This window comes from Diaphorina citri, unplaced genomic scaffold, assembly GCF_000475195.1.
Source record: "Diaphorina citri unplaced genomic scaffold, Diaci psyllid genome assembly version 1.1 scaffold1029, whole genome shotgun sequence".
NCBI lineage: Eukaryota > Metazoa > Arthropoda > Insecta > Hemiptera > Psyllidae > Diaphorina > Diaphorina citri.
The window spans coordinates 88121-110647 of NW_007378459.1; the positions used below are offsets into that span (position 1 = coordinate 88121).

At 39.1% G+C, this 22527-nt stretch overlaps 2 protein-coding genes across 2 annotated transcripts in view; one reads left to right on the forward strand and one right to left on the reverse strand.

The window, feature by feature from the left end:
- LOC103513807 (vacuolar protein sorting-associated protein 52 homolog) overlaps nt 1-9573 on the reverse strand; it is a 31615-nt gene extending 22042 nt beyond the window's left edge. Inside the window, exon 1 of the mRNA XM_026826907.1 lies at nt 9290-9573. Coding sequence (XP_026682708.1) covers nt 9290-9487 — 198 coding nt within the window. The 5' untranslated portion in view covers nt 9488-9573. The remainder of the gene's footprint in view (nt 1-9289) is intronic.
- A 571-nt stretch (nt 9574-10144) lies between these two features.
- LOC103513808 (putative homeodomain transcription factor) lies at nt 10145-11058 on the forward strand (the record flags this gene model as incomplete). Its single annotated transcript, XM_008478655.2, has 2 exons — nt 10145-10404; nt 10836-11058. Coding segments are annotated over exons 1-2 (480 nt in total), but the record flags the coding sequence as incomplete, so codon positions are not given.
- Between the last annotated feature and the right edge of the window lie 11469 nt (nt 11059-22527).

Sequence of the window (22527 nt, forward strand, 5' to 3'; positions counted from 1 at the left end):
CGTGTGTTTCAGAGACGTAAACTCTTCAATTTAGAGTTCTCTCGTGTTTAATGAAGATCAAACGCTTTCTAAATTAGTAATACATACCTAAATCTTTGATTAGATAGCCCTTTGGACATAACTATACGGTTAGAGAGGTCGCAGGTTCGAATCCCAGGCTTTTTTAAGTAAGCTCTGGACATAATTATCCCCTCGATTAATGTTTTCGTTTTTTATTTCGGAACTGATTTTTACATAGCATTTTTTTTTTTTTTTTTTTTTTTTTAGACTCCATTACTCTCGTGTCTTGAATATTTTTACAAGCTTTTATTTAACATGAAATCTCTAATTTTACATAGGTAAATGTAGGTCAAATCTTGCAATTAACATTAATGTACCAAGTTGGTCTGATGGACCAATTGACTTGTCTCTCGTGTCTTGAATATTTTTACAAGCTTTTATTTAACATAAAATCTCTAATTTTACATAGGTAAATGTAGGTCAAATCTTGCAATTAACATTAATGTACCAAGTTGGTCTGATGGACCAATTGACTTGAAACTTGGTACACTAATATAAAATATTCAATAGCTCGGATACCACCTATTGTCCTATTACTTTAGACTTTAGAGATTAGAGCATTAGACAATGGCATATTCCATTAAAAAATTGGATGGTAATATTCTATTAAAACCATGTTTTATTTTGGTAGATTAGAGCATTAGACAATGGCATATTCCATTAAAAAATTGGATGGTAATATTCTATTAAAACCATGTTTTATTTTGGTAGATATTATTATTATTATTAATATTAGTGGATGTGCACTATTCACCAAAATTGTGTATTCTTATTAATCTCTCTCTCTCTCTCTCTCTTTCTTTTCCTTTCGCATTCTCACCCCTCCTTCCTCCTACCCTTCGTCTTTCTCTTTCTCTCTTTGTTACTATACCAGAGTATGAATAGGAAGTACTTCAAAGGTAATTAATTATCGCATAGCAACGATTTTAATTGTTCATGGCAATAAAAGAAATCAGTGTATTCTTATTGATCTCTCCCTCTCTCTCTCTCCCTCTCTCTTTCTTTTCCTTTCGCATTCTCACCCCTCCTTCCTCCTACCCTTCGTCTTTCTCTTTCTCTCTTTGTTATTATACCAGAGTATGAATAGGAAGTACTTCAAAGGTAATTAATTATCGCATAGCAACGATTTTAATTGTTCATGGCAATAAAAGAAATCTTAGATTTGCTGAACTTTCCACCATAAGTGGATAATTTTTTATCTGGTGGTACATTTTGGTAAAAATAATAATAATAATAATAATAAATAAAAAAAAACTCGTAAAGTTTACAAAGTGTCGTTTTATCCCATGAAACAATACCTGGATTGAAGAAAATCCCCACTCGAATTACAAAATCACGAAATTTATTCTGCGTATGACTTCCCTTTATCCTCACAATAAGGGGTTCGGTGGAAGAGCTCCTTCAGGAGAACCCTGCCACTTGAAGCCATAAAAAAGGCACCTTCTTATAAGTATGGGAGATATTTTCGGTCTCTTAGCTTTTTGGGGGGATTGAGGCAAAAGCCGGCAGGTGCCCCCTTTTAATCGCCCACCAGGGGTGGATGGAGGTCCCTTAGTTTTATACAAATAAAATATTTACAGTTAGAACCTTTCGATTTTAAAATTTCTTATCCCCCTTCAGGTGTTGACAAAAATCATGAATTCACAAACAGAGTAGACATTATGTTTCCAGACACCCTGTAACATCTAATATCCGGAACATCGCCATTGCGCTGGCACGCTAAGACAAAAGCTTATATTTTGTATTGTAAAGAGGAAAATAGAACCAGGCAAGTTGTTTTTTTTTTTTTTTTAAATTTCTTATCCCCCTTCAGGTGTTGACAAAAATCATGAATTCACAAACAGAGTATACATTATGTTTCCAGACACCCTGTAACATCTAATATCCGGAACATCACCATTGCGCTGGCACGCTAAGACAAAAGCTTATATTTTGTATTGTAAAGAGGAAAATAGAACCAGGCAAGTTGTTTTTTTTTTTTTTTCATCATAAAGACTGTGAATAGCAGAAAAGTACAACAAGAAATAGAACTAATGTCATGGGAAAACTTCAAACACATAAAAGATCCGGAAGAAATGTACCGATCTATTGTAAGTACCTTCAATAACATTTATGAGAAATCAACGAGAGTGTACGAAAAGGGGGAGAAGGATTTTAAAACTCCGTGGGTGAACCCAGAATTGAGAACGGAAATCAACAAAAAAATGACACTATTGAAACAATGGAGAAATGGTAAGAAAAATCCTATACTCTATGATTTGTACACAAAACAGAGAAACGTAGTGAAGAACGGTATAAAAAAGGCTAAAAGAAAATACCTGATTTCGGGACGATAAGACCATAGAAGTTACAGTTCCCTCTGTCAAACCTCTTTTTTTTTTTTAAAAAAAAAAGTACCTATAATTTAACTTTAAAATAGGAGATAGCGAGATTCAAAATAGTGGATGTGCCAAATTCTCAAAAAGTTCATCTTCTAATACCAAATAGGTATGTAGAGAAGGCAAGTTTTCCAGCGGTCTGATCAAAGTGAGGGAAAATACACTGGCCCTTTTTGATTTCCAATTGTTTTTTCAATATAGGTATTGGTACTTATACTTCTTCTTAACTACTTACGTCATAGATTGGTACGTACTTGTCTCATAAAAAAAAGAAAACCTCGAAAACTGGGTTATTCAATCAAAAATTCTATGGCAAATTGACTCAAGTATTGTGGAGCTTTATTTAACAATTTGGATGGTTTTGATGTAGGATACCTAAAGTACCTACCTCAACATTTACTATTACAATGTTTTATTGGTACAACCCAGTATAATTACTCATTTTCATCTTTGTTCTCCTTCTCCTTCTTCTTCTTCTTTTGCCCTAGATTCATCATTTTATACGCGTGCTGGAAGTTTGCACAAAGTTCAGTCTATCCATTTTCCATGCACATTGAGTATCATGTGAAAAACATTCAATGGCAAGGGCTTGAGGTTAATTGATTTAATAACCAATATGGTCAACAGGGAGGGAATAGACTTTTTTTAGATAAGGCTGCAGTTCTTCAATCTCCGTTGAAACCTGTTGAAAGAATTGAGAAAATTTTCATTTTATTTTGAGGTTTGTTGGAAGGAACTGTAATGCCCATCCCTCACACACAGACAGTTGGCACATGTGTCTGAAAAAGCTTGAGACCTAGGTCTATCAGACCATCTGAGACTGCAGACTGAAGCTTTTCCTGCCACACACATTCCAACAATCCGAGTATGAGTGGCTGGCCTAACAATGGAAGTGTTATCCCTAAATCAAGTAGAGAAGGACGAGATGGCTAAAAAGTAGCTGTTCCAAGAACAATCCTTACATGTTTAGAATTGCCCAGGGTGGGAATCTTGGAATGCCCTGATTCCAAGTTCTTATAGGTGCAGAGAGAAGAATCTCATGACTCATGACTAACTTACCCAGGGAAATTTTACGATGAGTTCAAGTGAGAAGTGAGGTGAGACTAGAGAGCTTCAGCTTCAAAAATTGTCTGGTTTTATGTAGCAGCTTTTCACCTGATTTTCAAGCTTCTCTGTCTTACTTTTCTCTTTAGACTTTCCTTCTTATCACTATTTTCCTTTTGTTTTCTTTTTTCTTAATTCTTATCACTTTTGTTTTGCGTTTCTTTCAATGAGGCTTCAGTGTGATGGATATGTCAAAGAAAATTAAAAAGTGAAGCCAATAAACTGCGAACGGCAGACATTTTGAAATGAAAAATAATGGACGGACGTGGCTTTTTCAAGACGGTATGTTCGGAATTGAATTTTAAAATCTTAAAATAAATTTTAAATTTCAAAATTTCCAAACAAAACCAAAGAAAATTGATTTAGGTAAATTGGTCCTTCTTGAAATTTTGCACCCTACTCGTTATTAAAAGAGCCTCACTTCTCTCTCTTTCATTTTTGTACTAGTGATGGGCCGAGTGAATGATTTTACTCGAGTGGACTCGAGTTTGACTTCACTCGAGTGCACTCGATTATTATTTTGTTCCACTCGAGTGGAAAAACTATTCATTGGGTTCTCTGACCCGAGTTCACTCGCGCAGTGCGCACTCGCCACATATTATTGCAACATACAGTTTCTATTCGAGTACAAATCTATTCGTCAGAAAAACTATTCGTTTGACGTATTCACTACCCCCCTCTCCCCTCTTGCCTCTTACTAGATGATGATGATGATGCAAGAAAGAGAACTGAAGAGGGGGAGGGGTATAGTGGTATACCCGTATGCCGAGAGTTTCCGAACGAAAACCCGAATATCAGCGACTCGCTCGCCTACTCGACTCTCGAGTGAGAAATCGGCACGGTGTAATTTCCAGAATTCAACTCGATTAATTTCCACTCGAGTTACAACTCGAGTTGGAAAATAATCGAGTAGAAAATAATCGAGTTGAAAAATCTCACTCGAGTCCCATCACTATTTTGTACTTCTTCGAAATTCACCTCCTTGATATTTATTTACAATACAGTGTTGTCACGTGTACAAAGAAAACCTCCTTGTAAAGAACTCCGTGAAAACCTCTCAGTTGAAAAATCTGCGACAATATTTTCCTTCCAAAAGGTTCGGTAGGTAACTTACCATACAATGTTTTAAAATTAAAATAGCCACTCGAAAGAGTCAAAAGTTGGGACAGTAAGATCTCTGTTGAGAGTGTTCACAGTACACACGACACAATTTTTTTTCCGAAGGGCAAGTGTGAACGGGCTTTAACGCATCACAAAAACACACTTCACTCTCCAACTATCCGTCAGAGCGAGCTGTTTGTTCCTCCACAATCCCTCGGAAGCACAGCCCCCCTCTCTCTCTCTCTATCCCCCCCCCCCACGGGGGGGGGGGGGGTGCTTGAAGTATTTTTTACATCCTCCTCTTCTTCTTCGTCTTCTTCCTCTTCCTCCTCCTCCTCCTCCTCCTTTTCTTATTGTTTTTACTCTTCCTTCTTCTTCTTCTTCCTCCTCTTCTTATTGTTTTTGATCTTCTTCCTCCTCCTAATTCTCCTTCTTTCTCCTCCTTCTTCTTTTTTGTATCTCCCTCTTTTCGCCAGGATAACGAGATGATAAAAGAAAGGAGGAGGGAGTGCATGCCAGTCATGTAGATCATAAGTATGAGATGTGAGATGTATAAGCACAGTGCACACAGAACTCGACTTGTTCTACGAACTGACGAAAGTAGAAGAAAGAGTACTTGCCTTGTAAGCGCTAGACCACGGTTCGATTATCGCCCGGGGCGGATTTTATCTTGATGGTATAATGTTCGTTCTCGGAATGGCTGGCTTTTTCCTATCCAGTCTTTCTTCTCTCTTCGATTTCGGGACGATAAGACCTTAGCAGTTACAGTTCCCTCTGTCAAACCTCTTGAAAAAAATTAAGACCTATAGTTACCTACGTACGTGTAATGTATAGCATAACAGCACCTATATAGGCTATAGGCACGAGGAAAAATTCCTTCAAAGTGGCAGTCATTAAAAGCTTTCGAAATGGAAATTCAGAAAGTCACTTTCTTCCCCCCCCTCCAAAAAAAGGCGCTAGAGGCGTCTATAAGGAAAATGCCGCGCCATGATAAATGAGTTGCTAATTAGTTGAAATTTACCGGAGAGGGGGAATGGAAAGAGAGAGGAAGGGGAGGAATGGGAAGAGAAGAAAGGAAGGGAGAAACAACAGGAGGGGTAAGAGAAGGAGGCGGAGATGGTAGAGAGAGGAGGAGAAGAAAGAAGAGGGAGAGATAGAGGAGAAGGATTTAAAGGGAGAGGAAGAGGTGATGACGAATTAGAAGGAGGAGGAGGAGGAGGAGGAGGAGAAGAAGGAGAAGTAAGAGGGAGAGGGAATAGAAAAAGGAGGAAAGAAGGAGGAAAAAGAGAAGAAGGAATACGAAGAGATAGGGGAGGAAGAACACGAAGAGTCACAGTACAAAGATAGAAAGAAGAGGAGAAAGAGTTGGAGAAGGATGGAAGAAGGAAAAGGAAGAAGAGGAAGGAGGAAGAGGAGGAGAAGAAGGTAGGTAAGGAAAAAAAAGGAGAGTGAGGAGGAAAAGAAGGAGAAGGAGAAGATGAAGAAAAAGAAGAAATTCGACCTGATAGTGTGCATGTGTGCTCATCAGGTATCAGGTAGACTTGACAGACGGACCTGATCAGGTGAACCTGACGAGCGGACTTGATCAGGTGTACCTGTCAGGTCTACCTGATAGTGAGTGGCTGGCCTTTTTTTCTCATTTTTCGCTCTTCCACATTCAACCTCCGTCAGGTCTTATAAAAAATACACCTCCGCGAGAAAATTACCTTAATCATTAACGACCCGATTCCTCAGACAAAACCCTTCATCAGCTTCCTGTAACAGTTTACGGAAAGAAGAAGAAGAAGAAACAAAAAAGAAGAAGGAACGGGTATAATTAACTAATCAAACCTTTAATACATAACAAATTTAATGGAAGAAAAATACGTAGGTAGTTACACAAATACACATACACTGGAAGGAAAAGTATAACAATTTTATTCTAAACAACACCAGAAACCTTTTTTTTATGTTTAAATCTCGACTCCTTCAGACGTTTTCATAATGTCATGTAATTTAACGTAATAATACCGTAGCTTCTATAAAGTACGTGCAACATTTCATTTCTGTTTAAATTGACGGGGAGGAGGAGGAGGAGGAGGAGGAGAGAGAAATTGAAGAGGAAGAGGACGAGATGGAAATGTTAGAGTGCAAATAACGCTGAGGAAATTAGGAAAAGAAGAAGGAATGGGTATTATTAACTAATCAAACCTATAATACATAACAAATTTAATGGAAGAAAAATACGTAGTTACACAAATACACATACACTGGAAGGAAAAGTATAACAATTTTATTCTAAACAACACCAGAAACCTTTTTTTATGTTTAAATCTCGGCTCCTTCAGACGTTTTCATAATGTCATGTAATTTAACGTAATAATACCGTAGCTTCTATAAAGTACGTGCAACATTTCATTTCTGTTTAAATTGACGGGGAGGAGGAGGAAGAGGAGGAGGAGGAGGAGGAGGAGGAGGAGAGAGAAATTGAAGAGGAAGAGGACGAGATGGAAATGTTAGAGTGCAAATAACGCTGAGGAAATGAAGAGAGGTGGAGAGAAAAGAGATTGAGAGGGGAAAGAGGTAGAGAGGTCCGTAAAGAGGTCGGTTGGAGAACTAAAAGAGGGAAGGATAGACCGTAAAGAGGGAAGGAAGGACGGTAAAGAGGTTTATAAAGAGGGAAGGATAGACCGTAAAGAGGGAAGAAAGGACGATAAAGAAGTTGATAAAGAGGGAAGGATAGACCGTAAAGAGGGAAGGACAGACCGTAAAGAGGGAAGAAAGGATGGTAAAGAGGTTTGATAAAGAGGGAAGGATGATAAAGAGAGGAGAAGATAAAGTTAGAGAAGGGTCGTAGGAGGACGGTAAAGAGGGAAGAAAGGATGGTAAAGAGGTTTGATAAAGAGGGAAGGATGATAAAGAGAGGAGAAGATAAAGTTAGAGAAGGGTCGTTGGATTGGAATGATGCTCATTTGTTATTATTTTTTCTATTATTTTTTTAGCTGCTTCTCTCTGTACACTGTTCTTTGTTTGTTAAATGTGTTTTTCGGATACGTTGTCGCCTGTGAAAATAGCATGTCATTTGAGTGCACTCTAGCTCTTTAAAAAAAGTACTTTCTTTCGCAGTTAGCTTAGATATTAGCATTAATAATCTTACACACAGGGACTTCATAGCTTCGTAACCGCACCCCCTACAAATTTGTTACTGGAGCTGGGATAAGCTGATTTTTTTTTTTTTCTTTTTTCCAAATCGATATTGACTGAGCGTTTTAGTTATTGCTGATTATTCTTAGTTACACTAGGTACCTACAAACCCTTAGAAAATCTAAATAGGGAAGTTACCTACATAAATTTACACATAAAACAACCAATATCATAAAAAATAATAATACCTTCTAACAGGTAGGTAAAACAAACTTAAAATAATATCACCTAGACATCTGACTGGGTGGAAGACCTCACTAATTAAGAATCCATTAAAGCATAAAAACACATATTACGGACATCTTGTATTATAGTGTGGCTCCTCTGCTTTCTAAACACCCTGTAACCATATCCATGAGATTATTCTGATAAATACGATTTTATACGATCTGATACTTCATACCTCTTTTTATTAGATACTCGTATTACGCTCCAAATCATTATTATTATTGATACCCAGCAGTGCAGGGCAGAATTTAGAAGGGGTATGCTTGTCCGCTCTCCCTCTCTTCCCTTTTCTTCCTTCTCTCTTCTCTTTCTCTCTGTTTTCCCTCTCTTGCTACCTTCCCTTTTTTCTCTCCTCCCTCCCTCTCTCTGTTTTCCCTCTCTCCCTCCCTCCCCTTTTCTGCCTCCTCCCCTCTCTCCCTCCTTTTTCTTTGTCCTCTCTCCCTCCCTTCTCTTTTCTCTCTCCTCTCTTCTCTTCCCTAGTATGTCTGTGACGAGAAACTGATGCTCTCCTTCTTTTTTGACTGGATATTGGATAAATAGGTAAAACAGATATACAATTTCATTTCATATGTCAGAAATTTCTTATGATTGACATGTTTCTCAGCTCAATAAGCTCATCCACCTATCCACCTTTGCTTACAATACCAACAATGAATGGAAGCATGGGCTCCAGATCTGTCAAATAAGGTTATTACCCCATAGAATTATAATGGATCATTAAATTCATATACATTAGAACCTCAATTATTTCAACTCTCCATTATTTCAACCCCGAAATCAGTTCAAAATAGGGCATTTATTAACCATTTTGTTCTTTTGTATCTAGATCTTGCCCCCTTTTGTCATTGTTTTATACGGAATTTGAATTGTTACACATTTTGATTGTTTCATGTAGGTACCCTCGGTCCCAATTAGTTGAAATAATCGAGGTTCTACACTTCTACTATATCAGCCTTGTTTAACCTATGAGAGTGCTCGGAGACTGTTCAGGCATAGTCTCCAAGCATGCTTAGAGGTTAACAAACACTTTACCATGAGATAGTAGACTCAGATGTTGTGTAGATCTGAGTGATTATGCAATACTGGGTTGGTCTACCAACAACACCCGGTAATCTTCTATTGTATCAGTTGTTTCAATGCTATGAAATAGAACTGGCGGTAGAACACTCATCTTTTAAAAAACTTATACCTACTTATTTAAATATCTAGAACTGAATATCATCCCTCTACCTTACCTCTAGGATGTTATCACAGTCTTGTATTTGGTAGTGTAACTCGACAATGTTTTCACTCTCCTTGATATAATCCTGGATGGATTTATTTTCAACATCCTTCAGTTCTTTCTCAACTTGCTTTGAATACTGTCTCAGATCGGTGCCTGTTTTGACTACTTCTTGGACAATTTCATCATCCAGGAGTTTTGAGCTCTCCATGCTAGTATTGGTAGATGGGAACCTATTTGGTTATGGATATTTTCCGCAAAGTTCCAGTTTCACTTATTCACTTGAACTGAAAGAACCATATTCTCTCCCTCCTTCTCCATCTCCTATCTTCTACTCTCTCTTTCTCCTAGTCCTCTCTCTTTCTCCCTCCCTCCTCCCCCTCCTTCTCTCCCTCTTTCTCCAGTTTCTCCAAAAGAGACAGAGAAAAATGTCGACAGCCGGATAGATATTGCGAAGAGAAATGTTGCTCCCCAGCAGTCGTTTTTTCTCGAGCGAAACAAATGTGTGCGATTTTCGCCAAAACTTGCGCTGGAAGTTGAAAAGTTGCTCCAGTGCACTAGAGCGCTAACTGGGGCGCTAATGGAGCGCAAGAGGGGCACTATAGCGCTGGGGGGGGGACTGTAGCGCTAACTTGGAGAGTGCAGTGTGTGTGTATTCGACATGTTTGTAATTTAAAGTTGTGCTCTTTTTGTTCTTTTGTGTTTTGATACTTTTTATAGGAGAAAGCCAGCCGTTCCGAGAACGAACATTATCCCATCAGGATAAAATCCGCCCCGGTCGGGAATCGAACCCGCGGCCTAGCGCTTACCAAGGCAGACGCACTACCAACTAAGCTAACTAGGCTGGCAAGAGAAGTTTAGATTTCTAGATATGCTCATCATCCCCTTTTCATTTCCAGGTATGATCATGTCCACACTGCTCTCATTTCTTCCCTCGTTGTGTCGCCTATGCGCTGCCCTATTTGAAGAGGATGCCCTCCCCTCTCCCCCCTCATCCTCGTCACGTGATCACTACTTCCCCTCCCCCAGTACTACTGCCAGCACGCTATTGGCTGTCAATTCTACGCTGGGCCTTGTCTCTACGTGGACCGACTTTGTTGTCAACGCCGCCTTCAGTAATGTTATGTGGTGAGTTCAATTATTTACTTGTCCACAAAAATGTCCGCCAGTAAATACAATTTAAAATGTATTCAATTATGTATGAAAATATGTAGGTACATAGTAGGTACCTATTGAAATATCAATAAAAAAACCCCTTTGTTAATGTTTTCCCCCTAGAGGTTTGATAGAGGCACCTAGGTACTCTAACAACGGAGGTCTTATTGTTCAAAATCGAAAAGAGAAAGAGGGGAGGATAGGAGAAAGCCAGCCGTTCCGAGAACGAATCTTATCCCTTCAGGATAAAATCCGCCCCGGAATCAAACCCGCGGCCTAGCACTTACAAGGCAGACGTGCTACCAACCAAGCTAACTAGGCTAGCTTAAATTTCATTATTTTGACCTACGAGTATTTCTCTCACGTATAGTTCCTCATATCTGACGTATATTTCTCCCCCCCAGTGAACGCTACGTGATTCTCATAGGACTCCTAGAGCGTCTCATTCTTGGCGGTTTCTTCTTCTTTCTCCTCACGGTAGCAGAGCGCACATTCAAGCAGCGGTTCCTCCTGGCTAAGTTCTTCTCACATTTGACTTCGTTCCCATCTAATTTTCCCGTCAGAAAAGCATATGAGCTGAATATTCCTATCCGCCCTGCTCGCAGCTCCCAATATCTCTATTCTGCAGTAAAATCGCCACTGATGTTGAAGTAGGTATCCGTAGCTCCGTCTCTGATTAATTTTCCTTCAGGTTCAGCAAGTTCTGGGGCGATTACTTCGAGCAGAAACACACATCTCGTGCGCTTTCGATTTATTTGAATAAAAAAAAAAAAAGCTCAGAAAAACAAAACTCAAGAACTTTTTTTTGCAATAAAATATTCGTGATATTGTTTTTTGTCTTCTTCTTCCTCTTTCTACTTCTCCTCTTCTTCTTCTTCTTCTTCTTCTTCTTCTTCTTCTTCTTCCTCTTCTTATTGTTTTTGATCTTCTTCCTCCTCCTAATTCTCCTTCTTTCTCCTCCTTCTTCTTTTCTGTCTGTATCTCCTCCCTTTCGCCAGGATAACGAGATGATAAAAGAAAGAGGAGAGGGAGGAGGAAGTGCATGTCATACAAGTCATACTATGAAGCACAGTGTAGGTACTGGGTGCACGCAAAATTTGTTCCTCCCTTCCGAAAAGACAGACAGAGTCACAACTAAAGGACATGTTACGACACAGGCAACGATCCGAATGTATGACATCTGTTTCACAGCTATGAGCGATGTATTTAATATTTACAGTGTGTTATTAGTGGGTACCAAAGTTCAAGTGACAAGCTTTACTAAATAAAGTACACTTTACATTACGTATGTAGGTAGTAGGTATGTACCTATACGCTATGGGTACGAGGAAAAATTTCCTTCAAAGTGGCAGTCATTAAAAGCTTTCGAAATGGAAATTCAGAAAGTCACTTTCTTTCCCCCCCCCCCAAAAAGGCGCTAGAGGCGTCTATAAGGAAAAATGCCGCGCCATGATAAATGAGTTGCTAATTAGTTGAAATTTACCGGGAAGGGGGAATGGAAAGAGAGAGGAAGGGGAGGAATGGGAAGAGAAGAAAGGAAGGGAGAAAGAACAGGAGGGGTAAGAGAAGGAGGCGGAGATAGCAGAAGAGGAGAAGAAAGTAGAGGGGGAGACGGAGGAGGAGGAGGAAAGGAGAAGAAGGTAGAGGAAGAGGTGATAACGAAATAGGAGGATGAGAAAGTGTAGTAAGAGGGAGAGGGAAAGGAAAAGGAAGAGAAGGAGAATGTGAAAAAGGAGAAAAAAATGAAGAGAAATCAGAAAATAACAAACAAGCTGGGTCCGTCCCCCCGGGAATTTTTTAGCCCGTAGTTTATTCGATCGTGATTAGAGAAATTCAGTACGTACGTATGTACCTTACCTAATTTGTTTAATATTCAGTTTATTATTATTGATTTGATTTTTCGAATTTACTTTCATGTAGGTAATGATTTAAAATCAAGATTAGAGCCCATTCTCCCTTTATTCCCAATATAATGTTTAAGTCACCCATCCATTTATTGGCCTTTCTCGGCGTAGCTTAACACAGGTGACGCTAAAACCGGTCTTAAATTATCGACTGAAGTGTTATCCAACCTGTCAGGTCTACCTGATAGTGAGTGGCTGGCCTTATTTTTTTCTCATTTTTCGCCCTTCCATTCAACCTCCGTCAGGTCTTATAAAAATACACAGACCTCCGCGAGAAAATTGCCTTAATCATTAACGACCCGATTCCTCAGACAAAACCCTTCATCAGCTTCCTGTAACAGTTTACGGAAAGAAGAAGAAAAAGAAGAAGAAGAAGAAGAAGAAAAAGAAGAAGAAGAAGAAGAAAAAGAAGAAGAAGAAGAAGAAGAAGAAGAAGAAGAAGAAGAAGAAGAAGAAGAAGAAAAAACAATAGACCAAACAGGAAGGAGGTATTGGTCGGAAAGGGGGGGGGGGGGGGGGCTTTTGGGGGGGGAATTTTTTTTTTTCAAAACCCTTCATCAGCTTCCTGTAACAGTTTACGGAAAGAAGAAGAAGAAGAAACAATAGGACAAACAGGAAGGAGGTATTGGTCGGAAAGGGGGGGGGGACCTCATTTGGGTGTGAATTATTATTTTTTGTCTCAGAACAATAGACCAAATGTTCCTGTAGCTTTGGTCTGAGCGAGTTTGAGGAGGGAATGAATATAATTAACAATTTAGGTACGTAGGGTAGGTACATCACAAAAGACGTTAATGAGACTCGCCGGGGGTCGAATCGAGGACCGAGGGTAATAATTTTGAACCACTGAGTTAATTATAGTTCCTTTGGTCACCTCCGTGTCCCTCAATCAAATCCCTTGAAAAAAGTGGTACCTACTGAAATGCTACGACGAAAAAATCTTTCTCCTCCCGGACTCTTCAACTATCTACTAACGTCTGTTGTGCCCAGATAGTGGAACTTAGTGGATTTGTGGAAAAACTAGGACAAGCCAGGGCCGTTTTTACGGGGGGGGGGGCAAGGGGGCCCAGACCCTCTTTAGCAGGGCCGTATTTAGCAACCACCCTCGAGTTTCATCTTTCACCTATACTTTACCGTAGGCCTGACTCCGAAAATTTGGAGCATGCCTGCATGCACCCCCCTTCGACAAAATCCTGGATCCTACTACCCAGGGGTCAATTTTTGCTCCTTTACTCTGTGCGGACTGCGGAAATTTTGAGCATCACATCACTCTTGAATCATCAAATCACTCTTTGGACCCTTGGGCCCTTAATAAAGGGTATTAAGGGCCCTTAATAAAATCCTGGAAAAGGGCCTTGGACAAGCATGGTGAACGAATGATAACTTTGTACTCGTGCATACAAAATTCAACAAAATTATTCATTAAACAGCGATATAGTCAAGGCCGTACACAGAGGGGGTTGAAGCGGCACCAGGCCCGGGCTTGAGTAGCGACCAGTAGCGGCATTACCAGTGTAAAATGATTATTGAAATGTGGAAATCGACTGGAAAAGAGGCACTTATGCTGGGGTTTATCTAATTGGGATTGAGATGGAACAAGGATTTCCCTATTATTAATAGCCAGGATAACCTCGGATTGAACCCAACCCTCGACAATCCACGGTGATAAAACTTGGCTGTGATGTTTACTAAAGTTGTGGAAATCACTACAGTTGTGAAAAAGTTAAACGGTCTCCCCGGTTAAACCACAGCCCTGGTTGATAGCTATTCGAAGCGGAGTGAAATGCTTAATCCTGCACACAATTTGAATTGACATGATGTTTACTAAAGTTGTGGAAATCACTACAGTTGGTGAAAAAGTTAAACGCTCTACTTTACCTCAAAGAATTAATGATTTGATTTGATAACTCAGCCCTGTTGGGGAAAGGGCCCTGTTGTTGGGGCTAGCACCCGGGCCCCTGGAGGGCCCTGTTGTTAGAGTTAGTCACGGTCTCCCCGGTTAAACCACAGCCCTGGTTGATAGCTATTCGAAGCGGAGTGAAATGCTTAATCCTGCACACAATTTGAATTGACAAAATATAGACATTAATTTCATGCAAAACTAGGAGGAAGAGCTGGGGATTACGATTAAAATTAAAATAGGTACTATGAAATTAAAATGCTTTGAAATTAGAAATTAATCACAAAATTCGCCAGCCTAGATAGCTTGGTGGGTAGCGCGTCTGCCTTGTAAGCGCTAGGCCGCGGGTTCGATTCCCGCCCTATGTCGGGAGGGTTATGGTATGACCTTTATTTTTCTCTTTCTCCCGCCCTCTCTCTCTCTTCCGTTTTCAAAAGATTTATCAGTCAGAGACCACGACGAGCCCAGGTGTCGCCTTGTAAGCGCTAGGTCGTGGCCTCGATTCCCGCAAGGGGCAGATTTTATCATAAACAGTGATTTTCTCCTATCCTGTCTTCCTTCTCTCTTCGCTTTCGGGGCGATAAGACCTTAGCAGTTACAGTTCCCAATGGACAGTCACGTAGGTAATAATGGGTACGTTTCATGCCGGTCACTCCACTTCAGACTGTCTGACAGACCTAGGGCTCAGACAGTCTGATCATGAGTGGCTGGTATTGCCGGAAGAGCCCGAATTGAATACCTACCGCCCGAAGTTTAAATCCGGTAAGCCCGAAGGGCTTAATGCACATTGCACTATAAGGACAGTTGCATTAGCTACCACCTACGTATTTTCCACCAGCTCTTTTCGCCTCCGCTGGGATCAAACCCGCGCCCTTCTGTTTACAAAACCTCACAATAACTTTTCCACAAAAGCCCCTGAGCTCATCAAATTTTGCGAAAAAAATTCATAATTCAAACTTTCAAAGCACAAAGCGGAGGAGGTTAAGCATATATCTTTTGTTTGGAAAATATCAAAATACCTTTCATTGTTCCAGGTAGCTTGCTGTTTCACCGCACAACATGGGAGTAATTAATTTTTCATACTGTTCTAATCAAATGAAACGCAGAAGAAAACATATGAAAGAAACAGGTAGTGTGGACAGATGTGGGAGGGGGTTCACCTTTATTCCTTAGGATAGAGGAAGCATTGAAAAGAGATTTTTTTTTTTAAGAGGTTTGACAGAGGGAACTGTAACTGCTATGGTCTTATCGTCCCGAAATCGAAGAGAGAAGGAAGACTGTTCTTTTGTGTTTTGATACTTTTTTAAGTTTTTCGTTTTCCCCCCACTCCATTTGTCGTCCTTGGCTTTTGTCTCTGCCATTGCTCGCTTTATTCACTTTGGCGAAAAAGAATGGACTTTTTTTTGGGGGTCAGTGCTGAACGGTCAGGTGATTTGATGGGAAGACTATCAGGTGAAATGTTTTGGTTTTGGGGGGGCTAAGGGTTTCTGCCAACCCCTTGGAGGTCCATTTTTGAGTCAATCCTAACAGTAATAGGTATTTTAATATTTCATTGAATTATTTATGCACTAGTCGAGTTGAAGGAAATTTTTAGTCGTTTTTCTTATGAGCTTATGACCATATTATTTTGTCAGCTTGTCGGAGGCACGCGAAGTCGCAAACGACAAAAGATAGAAGAGAAGTAATGATCGGCTGATTCTCGTTTTAATAGGGAACATAGCTATCCAGGATAATCTTTGCATCTTTTTTTTTTTTTTTTTAAGAGGTTTGACAGAGGGAACTGTAACTGCTATGGTCTTATCGTCCCGAAATCGAAGAGAGAAGGAAGACAGGATAGGAGAAACCCAGCCGTTCCGAGAACGAACATTATCCCATCAGCTTAGTTGGTAGGATAAAATCCGCCCGGGCGGATTTTATCCTACCAACTAAGCTAACTAGGCTGGCAAAAAGACCAAGTAAACAACCTAGCCCCCTAGCCAAGGGCCGTAAGTAGGTAGACAATCTCAATTAGCACTTATGACCTAACTTATACCTTAGATATGGGTACCTTATTCCTAGTGACAAAATAAGTAAGGATTATTCTTAGTTACACTAACCTACAAACCCTTAGAAAATCTAAATAGGGAAGTTACCTACATATATTTACACAAACATGAAACAACCACATAAAAAATAATAATACCTACTAATAGGTATTAGGTAATACAAACTAAAAATAAAATAAAATCACCTAGACATCTGACTGGGTGGAAGAGCTCACTAATTAAGAATCCATTAAAGCATAAAAACACATACCTAATTACGGACATCTTGTATTATAGTGTGGCTCCTCTGCTTTCTAAACACCCTGTAACCATATCCATGAAATTATTCTGATAAGTGATAAATACGATTTTATACGATCTAATACTTCATAGGTACCTCTTTTTATTAGATACTCGTATTACGCTCCAAATCATTATTATTATTATTGATACCCAGCAGTGCAGGGCAGAATTTAGGAGGGGCATGAGGCTCCTCCCCTTCGCATAATTTGGATATTTTTAGGGCCCCCTGAATGTAGAAATGTACTAAAAACACCTACAATCCCCTCCCATTTTAGACATTTAGGGACCCCTGAATGAAAAAAAAATAATTATACCTACTAAAAGCATTTCAAAAAGGGGAGCTATAAATCCGCCTACACAGAACAGAATGCCGATCTGCTGGTGCTCTTAGAACCCAGGTTTTTTTTTTTTTTTTTAAAGAGGTTTGACAGAGGGAACTGTTATGGTCTTATCGTCCCGAAATCGAAGAGAGAAGGAAGACAGGATAGGAGAAAGCCAGCCGTTCCGAGAACGAACATTATCCCAGCAGGATAAAATCCGCCCCGGGCGGGAATCGAACCCGCGGCCTAGCGCTTACAAGGCAGACGCACTACCAACTAAGCGAACTAGGCTGGCTAGAACCCAGGTTGAATAATCACTTAGTTTGCATTTTAATTTCGGAAACGATTCCGATTGAGCGCCATTTTGAATTTCCTATTGTTTAGTATAGGCGCTATCACGGCCAAAGAGGGCGGAAACAAGAAACCGTAAAGAGAAATGTAAGTCGTGTTTCCCTACCTTTCATGGAGAAGCCGCCTCTAGGGTCGAGTGATCAAGAGCACTAACTCTCAACCCGGAGGTACTGGGTTCAAATCCCGGCCAGGGCGAAACTTTTCTAACCGAGCTTTCTTGTTGTTTTTCAGATAACCCAGGTTGAATAATCACTTAGTTTGCGTTTTAATTTCTGAAACGATTCCGATTGAGCGCCATTTTGAATTTCCTATTGTTTAGTATAGGCGCTATCACGGCCAAAGAGGGCGGATACAAGAAACCGTAAAGAGAAATGTAAGTCGTGTTTCCCTACCTTTCATGGAGAAGCCGCCTCTAAGGTCGAGTGGTCAAGAGCACTAACTCTCAACCCGGAGGTACTGGGTTCGAATCTCGGCCAGGGCGAAAATTTTCTAACCGAGCTTTCCCGTTCTTGGATAGGCACGGATGTAAAAGAATGTGAGTTGAAGTTATGCAAAGCGGTGCTGAGGTACATTTTTTTTAAGCTTTCACAGAGGCTACGCCACTGTTGTTACTGAAGCTCATATCTCATAGCACTTTATAAAATACATATCCAGACTCACAAATAACTGATTGCCTATTCATTGAATAATAATGGCGTTGTTTATTTCAGTTCAAGAGCCAAGAGCAATAATGAGCGAGTATTGAGAGAGAGAAAAATGTGTAGATATGAATGTAATAAAAATATATTATTAATATTCCAATAATACATAAATGTGAATCTATGCATAATTATGTTGCTGTGAATTCTCGAAATCGTGTGTGAACATAGAATATATTGAGAGAGAAAAAAATGTGTAGATAGGTATGAACGTAATAAAAATATATTCCAAAAGTTTTTTTTTTTTAAATAAGACTCACAACCGCTGCACCGGTTGATCAACCAATCCACCAAATGACAAAATAAAAGTTTTTTTTTACTAAACGCTTGATTGTGACTTTCCACCAAACTAAACGTTTAGCTCTTGAGATCCACCACCTCCTCGAGCTGGTTGATTCGATTGGTGACGTACTTTTTTTTGTGGTGACGCACTTTTTTGTTTATTTTCAAGTTTTCAACGAGTTTTATAAAAATATAAAGCTATAACATTAAGGTTGGGCTAGTAAAAGATCCAAATTTTTTGAAATGATAAAAATTGAGTTTTTTTTATCCACCAATCCACCAGTGTTACATCAACCGGTGGACTCTAGCCGGTGCAGCGGTTGTGGATCTTATTTTGAAAAAAAACTTTTGGATTATTAATATTCCAATAATACATAAATGTGAATCTATGCATAATTATGTTGCTGTGAATTCTCGAAATCGTGTGTGAACATATTAGAATAGATAATCCTGGTCTAGGTATTTTATTTCCAGATTTACCTACCTACCTAAATGAAGAGCCATCTCCCAATAAGTTAGGAAATTAGGGGATGTCGGTATTTGTAAGAATTATTCTACTCTTTTGCACCCATGCAATCCCTAAACCCCAAATATCTAGTAGGTAAACATGTTCCTAAAGTAGGCGTCCACCACGGAGAACCGACCATCGACTCTCAGCTGGTACCTACCGACCCAAGAGAAAATAAATAGACCGTGCTAATGAGTAGAAGTGTCCTCAACGGAGCCTTGACCATAGCTCCGACCAGAAAATCAAGAAATTGAGCTGAGTATTTTTTCTTCGATGGTCGATGGTCTTGGCAAGGGTCAATGGTCTATGGTCGCCGTTTTGGCCAAGCACTGAATACGTAGAAGGGTCCTCAACGAAGACTTGACCAATGACCATAGCTCCTAACATAAAATCAAGGAATTGAGCTGAGTATTTTTCTTCGATGGTCCATGGTCTTGGCAAGGGTCGATGGTCGATAATCTCGGCGGTCGCCGTTTTGGGCACGCACTAACACGGCCCTAATCGGTGCCTAATGCAATCGCACCATTGAGATGTGCCTATTGAGATCAACCCGGGGTTATCGCCAGTGCTATATCAACCCAAGAGGAACTAAAAATAACTGGCCTCCTGACCTTTCCGCGAAAGATTGGTGATTAGCTTTTGACATTGAACCAATGTATGAAAACAATAAACAGTTCTGATTATTAGCCAGCCTAGTTAGCTAGCATGTCTGCCTTGTAAGCGCTAAAAAAATCAAGAAATTGAGCTGAGTATTTTTTGGCGGGTGGCGGGTTCGATTCCCCCAGTTTCCGATGAATCTTTGAAGTTAACACTCTGACCGCCATGTGTATCTTTTAGAATACACCCATGCCCGAACCCCACAGGCCGCGTGTATTCTAAAGAATACACAGACAAAAAATAAAATTTTTGTGGCTATTTTTTCTTGAAAGTATGCCGTATCGACTTGTCTAAGTATCCCAAATCATAAATTCACTTTGGCCTGGGACAGTAAAATTACCCAAAACACCCTTGGCCTGAGCATATGCATGGGCAAAAAGTGGGCTTGGCGGTTAGAGTGTTAAGCAACGGCGAAGTTGGTATCCGGATGAGTTACCTTCTGGATTTCCAGAGCCCGATTCAGACACACTGGCTGAGGTTAATGTGAGAAGCTTGTCGTCGAATTTAGGGTAACTTGAATACTGCAAAACCAAAGTATTCCTGCTATTACGCCGTTCCAGAAACAAAAGACATGAATCTATAGTTGTAGGTAAACATAATTATCTCCTCTCTGAGAAGCCTAGAGGCTTGACTCACAAGTTAAAAGTTGGAGTACGTAGTATTTAGGAACGTAGAGATACGATATAAGAGTAAACGAAAATGATGTAATCGTATAAAGATATAATCGTTTAAAGAGATAATTGGCGTTAACGTTCCTTATTAGATTTTCCATTCAGATGAGCTCCTTTAATTAATTAAATTAAATAACTTTATCCCATACGTTAACTTGCTTTCGAAATTCGCAGTCTGGAAAAACGTGAACTTTGAAACAAACAAGAATGTAAGGTCTGGAATTTTACGTTTTCTGAGAAATCCTGAAGGCGTCTCGTCTTTAGGTAGGGAACCCTTCACCTCTCATAAACCTGAAGATGGACTATTTGAAATTGAAGTTTCGAGAACCTTATACCTACTTAGTTTATTTTCTTTTTTTTTCTTACCAATTTCATTTCATTTTCGGACGGCAAAAAAGAAGAAGAAAAAAAAAAACATTATTTATGTTACAAAAAAAAAAAAGAAAATTAGCAAAAAAAAAACCTGAAGATAGACTATTTGAAATTGAAGTTTCGAGAACCTTCTACCTACTTAGTTTATTTTCTTTTTTTTTCTTACCAATTTCATTTCATTTTCGGACGGCAAAAAAGAAGAAGAAAAAAGAAATCATTATTTATGTTACAAAAAAAAAAGAAAATTAGAAAAAAAAAAAAAAAAAAAAAAATCGGATGAAACTCACGACAGGTGGGAACGGGCTCTCAGTCAGTTGGAACGTGTGTGGCCGCCCTAATCTACCTGTATCTTTATTTTGAATCAAATATGATTTGCAAGTTGGTTTGCTCTGGGTGCATATAAAGTTCATTAGACACTGTATAGCTAGGATATATCGTGGTGTGCCATAGCCTTGGCCTAGTAAGTGCAAGTGGCATAGACAGAACGTGCCAAATAGACATAGAGAGACAGTCTGAACAGAACCAAGTTGAGGTACTGAGGGCAATGTTTGGGAAAGGAAATGACTGGGACTGGGAATGTTGATATCTTTTATTTTAAAAGGAATTTTACATTTTACTTAAGTAATTATATTGAGCATGAATGCTTCTCACAAAAAATGTCGTTCCCCCGATTGATAAACTACGCTAAATTTTATGACTAGACTTGAACTCAAACCACCAACCTCCACATACGAAGTCCACAGTGCTAACCACAACAACACTTAGGTTGGGTTTTAAAGGAATAGTACTGTGTTAAACATGAATGCTCGTCACAAATGTCGCTTCCAGATCAATACACTTATCTAAATTTTGTTACTTGACTAGGACTCGAACCTCCAATCTCCAGATAAGAACTTTATTTCCAAGATAATGAATATCACACAGTCATCAAACTGCCTAGCCTTAATTTCCATCTTTAACTATGTAGATATTGTAGGTACCTATGTATGTATACCTACGTATTGTAATTTGCATATTTTTTTTTTTTTTTTTTTTTTTTTTTTTTCTTTTTGTACTTCATTTTGTTTTACTCGTACTTCATTTCGTTTTACTCGTACTTCATTTTGTTTTACTCGTACTTCATTTCGTTTTACTCGTACTTCATTTTGTTTTACTCGTACTTCATTTCGTTTTACTCGTACTTCATTTTGTTTTACTCGTACTTCATTTCGTTTTACTCGTACTTCATTTTGTTTTACTCGTACTTCATTTCGTTTTACTCGTACTTCATTTTGTTTTACTCGTACTTCATTTCGTTTTACTCGTACTTCATTTTGTTTTACTCGTACTTCATTTCGTTTTACTCGTACTTCATTTTGTTTTACTCGTACTTCATTTCGTTTTACTCGTACTTCATTTTGTTTTACTCGTACTTCATTTCGTTTTACTCGTACTTCATTTTGTTTTACTCGTACTTCATTTCGTTTTACTCGTACTTCATTTTGTTTTACTCGTACTTCATTTCGTTTTACTCGTACTTCATTTTGTTTTACTCGTACTTCATTTCGTTTTACTCGTACTTCATTTTGTTTTACTCGTACTTCATTTCGTTTTACTCGTACTTCATTTTGTTTTACTCGTACTTCATTTCGTTTTACTCGTACTTCATTTTGTTTTACTCGTACTTCATTTCGTTTTACTCGTACTTCATTTTGTTTTACTCGTACTTCATTTCGTTTTACTCGTACTTCATTTTGTTTTACTCGTACTTCATTTCGTTTTACTCGTACTTCATTTTGTTTTACTCGTACTTCATTTCGTTTTACTCGTACTTCATTTTGTTTTACTCGTACTTCATTTCGTTTTACTCGTACTTCATTTTGTTTTACTCGTACTTCATTTCGTTTTACTCGTACTTCATTTTGTTTTACTCGTAGGTACTTCATTTCGTTTTACTGGTACTTCATTTCGTTTCACTCGTACCTCAGAAAAGGTGACTTTATGTCAAGCAACGCCGAGCAAGGTACAAGTTAGACTAGGTGACTAGTATGTAGGGCACAGGGGTTGTTCTATCGTCTCTCGAAGTCAGATATGGAAAATCACGCCCAACTTTTCGGAAAAACCCCACAG